Source organism: Mercenaria mercenaria, chromosome 3 (genome assembly GCF_021730395.1).
Source record: "Mercenaria mercenaria strain notata chromosome 3, MADL_Memer_1, whole genome shotgun sequence".
Taxonomy (NCBI): Eukaryota; Metazoa; Mollusca; class Bivalvia; order Venerida; family Veneridae; genus Mercenaria; species Mercenaria mercenaria.
Window position 1 is genome coordinate 59,278,031 of NC_069363.1, and position 12,453 is coordinate 59,290,483.

The window sequence follows — 12,453 nt, forward strand, 5'->3', positions numbered from 1 at the left end:
AAAACGTCATGCAAATTCTATTTTTAAAATCTGATAATATATGCTTTAATATTAATTTCTTGTTAAAAAAGTTTTGTTTACAGAATTGGTCGTATGTCATAGCATTTTCATCATTATCATAAAGATAGATGCTTGACATTTTTTTTGAATACAAAATGAATGGAAACAGCATACCATTGGTACCCATAGCACAGTGATCGGTAACGCATGTATCAATACATAGGTTATTGGTGTAATGTGTGTGTATATCAGTAATAATAACTCACTGTTGACTTGGGGTTACTGTTAAGGTAAAAATCTTACAGTAAAAGGGCATAAAATTTTGTTCCAACCGTGATATATCTTGAAATATTTTTTACGAGACTGTAAATATATTTGAAAAAGTCTTTACTGTAAAAACAGACTTAATAGAACTGTTAATTCTGAATGAAATTTAATATGTAGAATTGTCGGTTTCTGTTGATGCTTGGTTCATGAATGTTGTTGTACTCAAATAAAATGATCTTTTCTTCATTTTTTTGGAAAAGTTCCGACACGGTGACTTGTGGTTACATTTAAATTTTAATATTTGAATAAGCACTTTTTCTTCTTATATACAACTTAATGTTGTGTGATTCATGGATTTAATGACAAAAGCACTTGTTATAAGGGCTGCCACCTTACAAATATACAAGAGAACGAGATTATCAACGCCGCCTTTGAAATTATGAATAATTAATTTGACAATCGTAAGAAATAATTAATTTGAATAATTAAGTATTTGTGCTTTTGATTTACAATGGTCGGCTTCAATTTGATGGCAATCTTGAACACGGATTTTGGTGCCCGAAAATGAATTGATTCGTTATTCTTAATTTGCGATACATACGTTACCATCAGCATATTTCTGATCAGATGGTTATCAAGATTGTACAGTCATATTGTGCATAAGATTATGCTGATTATATGTCAACGGTTTTACTACAAAGGAATAACCACAATATTTGTTGTTTAAAAGTATTATAGTAAAGTTGCATATTTTATGTTTTGACAAGTTTAATACATGTTATAGTTGATTGACATAAATGTTTCCAAGAAAAGCTTGATAATTAAATGAACTTAAATTCGTGGTTTAAGATGCATAATGTTGGTAAATAACAATCATATTGCCGCATATTAAGCCTTACTTGAATGTATTTTTTCTCATACCCATGTAATTCAGTGTAATGATACGTTACTTTGGCAGTGCAGCTTAAGATACAAGCAGGACACATAAAATATTCAGATTGCTCTTCCAAATGTATATGTTAATGGCATCATAAGAGTATATATATATGATTTTATGAGCTAATTATGTTTGCGATTTGCCTTTTGTCAATGTTAAATATGTATTGTAACGGTTAAATGTTCGTTCAATAATCTACTAGCGAAACTTGCGAGGTAATATCCCGTAATAACTCTAAGCCAACGTTAACTTATAATGTAAGATTTAACCATAATTATGAAAAGTCGTATGCATAGTTAAAGCTTCAACCACGAATAATTTCTTGTCTGTATGTATCCATAAAATCGTGAATTAGTGCGCCTTAATGTCGCATAACGTATGTATACTAACGCAAAATTACAAAGAAGAGCGGTATATTTCAACAATGCATAACGCCAAAACAAGTTAAGTGGTGTTGCTGATTTTTCACTATCTTTATAAGTAGAACACATTGTATTTTAAGTAGGTTTAACTTTTTAAGACAAAAATATTTCAACATTTTTGTAAGGCAATTGCTTGTTATTAACGACTTTGGGCGTTATACCGAATAGAAATTTATAGCTACTTAAATGTTGGCGAGGGATACTATATTAAGTTCTTGCTAAACTTTTGGCTTTCAGTACATCACGTGTCTGATAGGCAGGCGTATACCTTTTAAATCTTCCTACATTAAACAAGAGATAGTTATAAATGATCACCAAAATATTATTGTAACAGAATTTTACTTGATTGTCTCTGAAAAGAGTGAAGAAAAAAGTCGCTTGAAGAAGTGAACTGCACCTTATCCTCTAATTTCCGTACACTGTTCCTTACCATCAGACAAAAAACTGTGTAATTTAAAATTACGACTTTTAATCGGCTCCAGACTAACCATGATGGAAATATATATTGAAATTTTACTTCTTATCAGAAAAATAGCTCACAACTATTTGAATAATTAGGGAAAAAGACCATTTTTGCTAATCGCACTATTCCTTATCCCGTGTTTTCAGGAGGATTTTCTATCGATTCAAATCCCATGACCAGCATTCCAGACAAATTTCAGCACTGTTTCCAAAGTTAAAGGTACCGATAGATAGAAAAAACAGTGGAGCAGGTTGATAGCCATGTGTCATGGTCTAGAAATCTTTGAAAAAGATAAAAAGTAAGAAAAACTCACATTTTCAGTTTTGGCCTCCATTTTGTTTCGGTGGTAAGGAGTAGATCGAATACCCCCCTTGGTAGTTGATCGTAGAATAACCCGAGTTTTGAGTTCTTATGCGTAAGAATATATCACGAAAGTCGTAGGCCTGAGTGATATATTGTTTCGCATAAGAACGAAAAACTCGGGTTATTCTACTATAAATCACACTTGGGAACTTCTTATTTCGATTCTAACACATATTAGTATCAACAGTGTTAGAAAAAATGGTAACTACTTTTTACGACCGTGCTACGCACCTGGATCGGATGACGTCATTGCATGCAAGTGGTTTATTGCAGAATAACCCGAGATAGATTTTACTCTACATGTAACTATGTAGGTTATTTGCTGGTCGTGTTAGAACAGTAATGAATACGCATTGAACTGTAGATTGTCAAGTGTGTAAGGCAACTGAGAATGATTGTGTTTATAATATATTGCATGACTCTCTAATATCTTCTCTAGTTATTGTTAAAACATGTGCTAAATTTTATTTTAAAAAAGTAGGCAAGTTTGATGAAATGCCAGGTCTTGAAAATGTACTCGTCTTCAACATGTAAAAACATTCGAATTTTGTAAATACAAGATAGCGATTTTGTATGACACGAATGATAAAAAATGCTTCTGGATTGTTGGGGAATATTTTCTGCGAAAGCAAATTTTGTAGCTACCATCTTTTGCAGCTAAAAGACAAGAAAATTATCCTCAAAATCTCTCCAAATTGCAATGCTAACATAGCCTTAGGTACATTCATTTCTCCAGACTTACAATAAATTATAGGCTTTTATATATCTTATTATGGAAACAGACAGATCATTTAACAAGACACTCGTTGACTGAATAACCTCTTTGAACAACAATGGACATAACAATGTGTAAATGTCCACTGATTGATTAAACCAGATTTTAACATGTCAGGATTTTATTCCAATTGATTTCCGGGGTATATGTCCAACTTGTTAATTTTGTTAAATGACATAACTGCTTTTATATCAAACAATGTTTGTTATTGAATATGAGGATAGACGATTAATGACCTTAGCAAAAGGAGACAAGAGTTTTCGTGTTAAATATATACTTAACACCCAAATTTAGCTACAATCGGACAGCCGCATGGGTATAAAATCGCGAAGTTTATTATTCAATACTATTACATTTTATTTTCTGTCAAAGACTTTGCAAGCGTAGATATGTATAAAGATACTTTGAATAAGTGGAATCGTGACAAATTTACTGTCAGTTTATCTGTAGTATGATATTTCAGACAGTATTATAGAGCTTCACACTAACCGTTCTCTCAATCAAACACTTCAACATATGAAGTTTTATCCATCCATCCACTCACCCACCCGCCCCGTCAATTATATAACTGTTATATTTCCCCGTATTGAAAGTTTTAAGTCCTGTATAATACCACAAAAATACAGGGAATACAAAATACAAATGTAGTTCTTAAGAGCACAAAATAATCTCTTTCACTGCGATAAGGAGATGCTGTTGATTGATGTTTTCAATCCAGCGGAACTGTTGACACGAAACTTTCCTTCATTACTATGATAAGGCTTGAAGACGAATGTTAATCGATGTCATTCCCTGACACAGTAAAACAATAAGGTTCACATGTACATTCGATTGTATGACAGTCTTTTTACAATTCTCATTTGTCTTTGAATGTAACCACTTCTGTCCAGCAGTTTAATTAACTGATGAAATAAAAAGATGAGAAAACACATATGATACTTTTAATTAGTGCAAAATATCCTTGTGAATCACACTTAGTATTCTGTTTTTTACTTCTAAAGTTTTCAAAACAGTAGTGGGTTCACAGGAAAAAGGTGCAAATTCGTGTGCTCAAGCTGTAGAGCGTCCGCTTTGATTGCGGGAGGTCGTGGGTTCGATCCCCGGCCGCGTCATACCAAAGACTTAAAAAATGGTACTAGTAGCTTCATCGCTTGGCGCTCAGCATTTAGAGGATAGTGCTAGGACTGGTCAGCCCGGTTTCAGTATAATGTGACTGGATGGGGTATCATGCCACGTGTCTATGGCGGGATATTCCAGTGAGGCAGCACTATAAAGTTGGGCATTGTGCTCACTGCTACAAGTAGACACCGTCGTTTATATGGCTGAAAAATTGTTGAAAAAGACGTTAAAGCCGAACACACACACTCACAAGCTGATGAATATCATACTATAAGCCTTCAGATTTCTATATGTAATGCACTAGAAACTAATCATTTTCTCCCAATGATATTATCAACAGTGCTTACAATTCGTAATAACCAGTTATTTCCTAGACTATATAGAATTCTTTTATAAGTTTTTTTTAAGTTTATAGGAAACATTAGTTTTCAAGTGGATAAATTTAGGTTTGGAGTATATGCATTTCAATTTGATAAAAGATTATTGGTATCGACATAAATACACGTGTGATATTTGCTTTAATTTATATAAAATTAAACATAACTGGTTACATGCACATTATGACTAAATAGGAAACACTCTAGCCACTTTAACAAGCAATTATGTTAAAACAGTTTTTCTTTCTTTCGAAAACTCGCGACTGGTTGTGTTAACTTGTTCTGTAATTTTATGTGTCGTGTTGACTGCTAGGTATTAATTTAACGACTTAATTGTCTTTTGTTTCCATTGACATCGTATTTGTTTCAAGAAATGTATTTCTACACGTGTTTTCTTTGATTTATTTTATTTCTGTCGAGTTAAAAATGTCGTGGTAAATGCGGAACCTTGATTTATGCCTAAGATATTTAACACTTTTAATAACATTTTTCAATAATAACAATACATTTTTATATGTAATCTTTAGCATTGAATTTCCTATTTTTACTATATCTAAATCGGCACTATGTATTTACTTCTTCAAGTTGCAGTTTAGCAAAAGGAATTGATTCTTCATTTTTAAAACATATTTCTTACGTAATTTAAAGATTTAGTGTTATGGTGCGAAAAATAAAACGCGTGCGTCTCTTTAACTATCTACAAGTAGTTTGTCACATTGAATTCTTTTTCTTTAATAAATGATGTTAAATTATTTTGTTTATTCTATACGTATTTTCCTCTCCTAGTCCGTAATTCGCATTTGTACCATGTAATGGACAATAAAAATCCATATTGAGTACAATATATTCCATATTCGACGGCCCAAGTGGTTCTGTAGTGGATGTAAAATATTCTAAATGAAGAACTCATTATCTTTTAAGACTGAATAGAGTTGGTATAGATCTAATATCCCTTTACTCGACTAAAAGAATTTTCCCATTTATTTTCAAAGCGATATCATTTCAACAAATTTGGTTTGAATTTCCAAGTTACAATAAATATAAAAGCTTTTGAGCAATAAAATTCAACATTTAATTTAGAAGACGCTGCATGCGATGCTTCTGTATACGCGTCAAAGATGAAACCGTGCCTGTCTGTTCTGCAGTTTTTTTTTCTTCTGAGAATTAATAGCTTGAAATAGAAATATTATTTAACAGTGCCCTGAACAATACTGACATATTTGGATTCGTACTCATCCGAAAAAAAACAACATATTATATATTTCGATAAACACGGTATTGATAGTTCTTACAACGTTTCCATCAGCATGATCAATGTCGATATTAAATCACGAAGTCCTGTGTATTCTACATTTTCTGCCAATTATTCTTTTTATGTATAATTACTTTTATTTTACTTTTACTTGAGGAATTAAATAATATAATTGAAATTACGTTACACGTATTTAAACAAAACGCATGTTTACCGAACAATAATCATTCAATTAAGGAAAAATAGTTCTGTTCACACAATTCATAATATTCATATAACGTTAAGACTTTCAAATAAGTTCTGAATGAGATATAAAACAATTATCAACAGAGATCTTACCAGATAGATCTGCTACCGCCAGGTTACAGAGAAACAAATTTGTCAAATTCCGAAGTCTTTTTTTACTCAATATAATCATGGTAAGAAATCCATTTCCAAGTAGTCCAGCTATGAATGCGGGTATATACAATATCACCAGGCCGTAAGCTACAGATTCTTTTAGATTTACGTGTGCCAAAAGGTGGTCTTCTAGTAAGTCTCGGACTAATGTTTGATTTAATGTAAAATTTAATGTTGATGAATTGGAAAAATTGCTGAAACCAGTTTCCGCAGCGGAAATAATATCCTGAAACTCCATATTGAATTTTCAATTTTGTTTCTTTAAAAAGCAAAATCCTAAAGTCAGTTCAGCCTCCTTGAAACATCCGTGCCAAGGGATTCTAAATTAACAATGTCCAAGCAGGTGTATCAGTGATAAATGATGGCCTCCTATGTAAAGATTTCCGATAGTGAGTGTGGTCAGATAGTGATCTGTCTTCACAATTATTTGCTCTGCCATATTCCAGTATCGGAAAAGGAATAAATCAGTGTACCTACTAGTAGTATATTCCGAGCAAATTTCACATAAGATACAGAGAGGCAAATCAAATAATTGGTTTTCAGTATCTATTGACTTTGTTTTTTTTCACAAATGACGAAGCAATATAAACTGGGGTGAGATATAAAAAGTCTTGATATTTTTTCCTGGTCCTAATGATATCTGGTACCGGTTTCGTTTTGTAGAATTAGCACTCGGTATATTGGCGTTAAACACATTTTTAGTGTTCCATTAAACCTAAATGAAGTAATTAATGATTTTAATGTACAAAAAGATTAAAAAGCTTATTCAAAACTTGCAGAAGCATGTTTAAAAAGTTTCTTTTAAAATATTTATTTTTGCAAGAGACCCTGCTATTCAACGGCTTACCGGACTCCTTTACTTTCAAGTTTTTTTTATATAAAAAAAATAAGGTACGTGGAACACAGACAAGACGGATCAGGTTTCAATACATTTAATATAATACCGACGTTTCGACTATTCAATAGTCTTCATCAGGCTATATTGTTAGAAAGCATAATTTATACTTTAGTGTGTGTAGTTAAACAAGTTTCACAAAAATATATATAAAAAGTATTTACACATTTTTACAGTTTCGTCACCTTGTGAAAATTGCTGATTTTTTGACACATTTTACACGTCTGGTTGATTAAGAATTGCCACAAAAGAAAACAGAAATTAAAAAAATGTTGGGATAACATCCCCTAAAGTCCTCTTCGTTCAACTGTTATAAAACATATATGGATTGAAAACATCAAGCGATATTTATTCTGATTCATTTTTGTTATTGAACCCGATATTTTAGACCGTCGCTCTTGTCTGTCTATTGTCTGTAATTGTTCTACCGAGATTATTTATTTGACGCACTTATCTATGTTTAATAACTTTTGATTAAATAACTAACCGTTACAAAGAAGATTTCTTTCTAAATATTACCATTATTTTCTATTGTCAGGTCACATGATTTATTAAGATCACCTTATCTAAAGTAATATTATAGTTGTGATATAGTGATCAGCTTGTGTATAGTTACAACCATTTCTTTGAAGTACATGCTAACCTGATTGTGCTTGGGAAGGTTTTCAGAAGGAATTTATGAAGTACATTAAATGTCTTACAGAACACTATTAGTATAACAATTCATACCCATGTGGCTCAGTGTATGTCTGAATCTGTACTTTTATGATGGAGACATTTTATGTAATTTCTTTTTAACAAAATTACATAATGGCATTGGGAAATTTATGTATCCATTTTCATGAACATTTCACTAATATAGCTACAAAATATAAAGTATGAGTAAAATCCTAGATGTAATTGTTTGCTTGGTTCGGATGTTATTCCTTTCTTTCAACAATAGTTCAGTTTTATAATGGCAGGCAGTTAACCTGCGCAATGTTCCTGGATTCTGTACCAAGACATACGACCCAATCGGGAATCGAACTCGGGACCCCGCAAACCGTAGATCAGCCACTTCCTATTGAACAAACCGCTAACGGGTCCACAAACATAGTTCATACAACAATTCATCAAAAATAAAAGATTACAAAGCGCAACAAATCAAAATTTAAAATATTCTAAAACTTTATGCTTTCATTCTAACATACATACACCAACCAGGTCAAGTTTTTCTCTAAATTCATAAAACGTCTTTCATATTACACTTTTTTTTGTCAATGAGTGATATTGAAAACTCATTTTATCATGTGCAACTCAAATTGTATATATAATTATGCACTGTGAAAACAAACATACGCTTAGACCTCTTTACTTCCAAAACGGAAAACGGGGACAACAAGAGGTGCTCTATTTTATAGTTCAACGCAGCCACAAAATGCCGTAAAAAACCAGATAAGATAAACCTTAATGAAAAGTATAACGTTAAAACGAAACGATAAAAGGTAAAATAAACCCAAAACGGTGTTGACAGATAAATTTTATCATTTATTAATAATTTTCGTTATTTGGCAAATTAAAATTTTTCAGAGTAGTTCGTTGCCCTCTCCTTCAAGTCTTGTATTGTTTGAAGATTACCTGGAGAAATGTTTCTCAATATATTGCTATAGGACTGTCATATCTTAAGTGAAAATAAGTAAACACGTTCAAAGCTGCTCTCTCATTTACGGGAGTCTGCAAAAACGACATATAGAAAACAAGATTGGCAAGGATATATTAAGGACTTGTAATGTCAATAGCATCACTGAACATTAATCTTCAGATTATTTCCATTACCATAGTTACAAGCAACAATTATCGTTAAAAGATTATTATAATATTTTCTTAAGGTCGTTGCTACCAATCAGCAAATAAGATGGAAAGGTAGATGACCAAAATGTGTGTCACTGTTGACACGTGTATAAAAAGCTCATTGTTTGATCAAACATTTCACAGCATAACCTTTACAAAATGAAACTGTTGATGCCGTTATGGCAATGAGCTTCGGACACCTTGAAAAATAAAATATATACCATTCTCCATATATATTTATAGAAGAAAGTTTTCCTGTGGACTTAAGTTATTGCATTTAATTTTGTACCGTAAAATCATTTAATTTCGCTGGCATTAAATTCCGTTGATTTGTAAAAAAACGCACTATTTCATGTGTACATGTTTTCGTGGATTTTAAATTTTTAAGATAGATAGAAAATTTGCTTAATCGTCGGGAGTTAATTTTGTCGAAAATTAGTCCCTCATGAATACTTTGACTTCACAGTGTAGGATTCGTACATTTTTAACAGTATATGTTGCAACAGAAATGTTGATTGCAAAATTAGTTTTGATTTTGCAATTATGGACCGTACTTTCTGCTGGCATGAGAAATCTTTCGAAGAACTCTCAATGCGCACGTACAATCAACTATTAGCATAACTCAGATATTAACAGAAAGTTTTTCTTGTAAAATTAAGTTAGTTACATATGTTTTGAGTCGAATCATGTCCTTGTTAATCAAAGATATGATGACACTATTGAATATTTTGTCAGCTTTATGATGTAATGCAAACATCTGGTACTGAGAATTTCTGTAAGTTCAGAATACTGTCAATGATGAAAATATCTATTTAATAGCTTATATCTTTGTATGTATGTTAACGTTTTTACCTTCGGAATTTAAAAGCTTTTATAAAACTTCATTGCAGCTTTATTTGCAGATTTTTTTTTGAAATTATGCTTGAAAAAAAAAACGATGTAACTCACTGCAGACTTGGAGCGGTCTTCTGCGCATGCCCGAAAGTGATTGTCAATCGTAGCGCACGGCAAAAATATGCATATTTTTGCATGTCCGCATGCATTTAGTGTACAATATGCATAAAATACTGACTAAAGGTTAGGGTTAGTATCACCATGGTTACAAAATATATACATTTATGATATTTTCGTTCAAATTTAGTTAATCCGGTATGTACCGGAGTCTGTAATTTATACCGGCGCTCCAAGTCTGCATTGAGTCACAGTCGAAACAAAAACAACATTCATACGACTATTTGTATTTTTCATTCTGTTAGTGCCTTCTTGTTCAGGCGGACAATAAAGTGTTCATTTAATGAATGAGGAAGAAACAAAATCTCAAAATAATAAATTTCTATAATCGTTTTATTTATCACGAGGACTCAAGTAATTATTTTAAGATATATGTGTTTTAGGTTTCACGAAAAGACTATACAGTGAACAAATTAAATCTCTTTCAGAACATTAAGCGCCTCATATCTCGCCTACATAGTAACGTTTTTTTTCCTGGAGCTTTACATTTATAATGGAAATGTAATAAGTATAAGCTGGAAAAGTAGATGTCCGCAATGTGGGTCACTATTGACACGTGTATACAAAACTCATTGTTGCATCAAACATTTCACAGCATAACCTATACAAAATGAAACTGTTGATACCGTTGTGATGATCTTCAGACATCGTAAAAAAAATAAACATATACCTTTCTATAGATGTATTTATTTATTTAAGAAAGTTTATCTATTAACAAAATTAGTTTTGATCTACGTTACTTATACTAGTTAAATTGTCATAAAGAATTAAAGTGATATTTCGGTACAATTCAGGTATAATTGCATTACATATTTATGTTTCTCACTCTGCAGAAAGATACAATTTAGAAAAAAAATGAAATTTTGTTTTAAACATATTTTATTTCCAAATAATGATGTACATTTTAGATAATAAAATACATACATGAAATTGGATTGAACTCGAAGCCAGTAGGCTTATTGAATTCCTCTCCATGAAAATGACATTTTGCTTCGATAATCACAATATAAATATATTTGAAGTCACAAAGACATGTGCAAAATCGCCTGAACAAAAATGGACATGATTATGTTTTGTCTATAGTGAAAATAAATAGTTTTGAAAAAAAGTGGTTTAACGCACTGGCACCAGAACAGAAAGAAAATGCCTCTGTGCATGTTATACCCCACCCCAAGGTATTCTATAAGAACCATGGTCATGAACGGGAAAATATACTAACCCGTTTCAATCGTACATTTCTCAACTTAAACGCGCAGTTCGGTGAATGGGTACCTAGTATATTGAACAAGCGATAATTTATCTTCCATCGTGCACCAGTCACATAGTCTCAATATTCCATATTGCTGAAGCTTCACCAGATATGTCTCTAAACACATTTCTTTCATTTCAACCCATTACTTCACTCAGTAAGTACCTGTTTCCAAACAAATTACTATAAAAAGGATCTACTTGAATAATATTTGATACCGCATATATTTTCGCAAACACATGGAACATAACAATGGAGCAATGGAAAATATTGTTCTTTTCAGAACATTACAAGTATTATATTGTCATCTATATGATGCTGAAAGATCATCTGCTATAAATATTCGCGTACTTTTTATCTTCATTTTCGCTTAATGTATGATCCAAAACAGCAATAATAGTATGGAAAAGGTAAGGACAAAAAAATATATTATGTTATAGTTACGGACACCTCTTAGAAATAGGCAATAGGACTTTCAACGCGTTTATGGATAAACCAGACGAACATGGCGTACGTGACAAATAGAATAATCGAAGAAACAACTTCTCTGACCAAACACCCTGTTGTATGAAATGGAAAATATATTAATACAATAAGAACAATATAATTCAATGTTAAGGCAAATTGATATAATCTGTTTAATCAAATTAATCAATTTTAGTTTTAAATTATGATAAATAAGAATATAGAGACAATTTTATTTTATCCTGTGCTCGAGTTATTGCTCATTATTTTGTTTTTTTCTTGACACAAAAGTGAAAAATGATACAATTATATGAAGTATGTCGGGTAATATATATATGTATACCTATGTTATATTATATATATGATCTGGATGGTTAGTACAGATGTCAGAATCTAATATTTTATAATCGCCATGCATCGGGTAATCAATATGGGTCATAAGAATCATTTTTATTATTAATTGTAGCATAGTACAAAATTTCCAGAAAAGTCCGTTTTTATAAGAATGCCATGTGCAAAGAATCTAAACACGGGACTTATCTGAGAGAATGGTATTTTACTTGCAGAAGCGGGGGCTCGAACTCACGACCACTTGTTTTGTATTCCAGCGTGTTACGACTTGTGTCCAC

General features: G+C 31.8%; 1 protein-coding gene across 3 annotated transcripts in view; it reads right to left on the reverse strand.

The window, feature by feature from the left end:
* The window catches only part of LOC123524618 (QRFP-like peptide receptor), a 207,622-nt gene that overhangs the window by 13,539 nt on the left and 181,630 nt on the right, over window positions 1–12,453 (reverse strand). The window contains exon 1 of one of the 3 annotated variants that reach the window (XM_045302938.2): window positions 6,315–6,859. The exons of the other annotated variants lie outside the window; for them this stretch is intronic. Within the exon in view, the coding sequence (XP_045158873.1) occupies window positions 6,315–6,612 (298 nt within the window). The 5' untranslated portion in view covers window positions 6,613–6,859. Of the gene's footprint in view, window positions 1–6,314; window positions 6,860–12,453 lie in introns of those variants that run through there. 3 annotated transcript variants of the gene reach the window in all.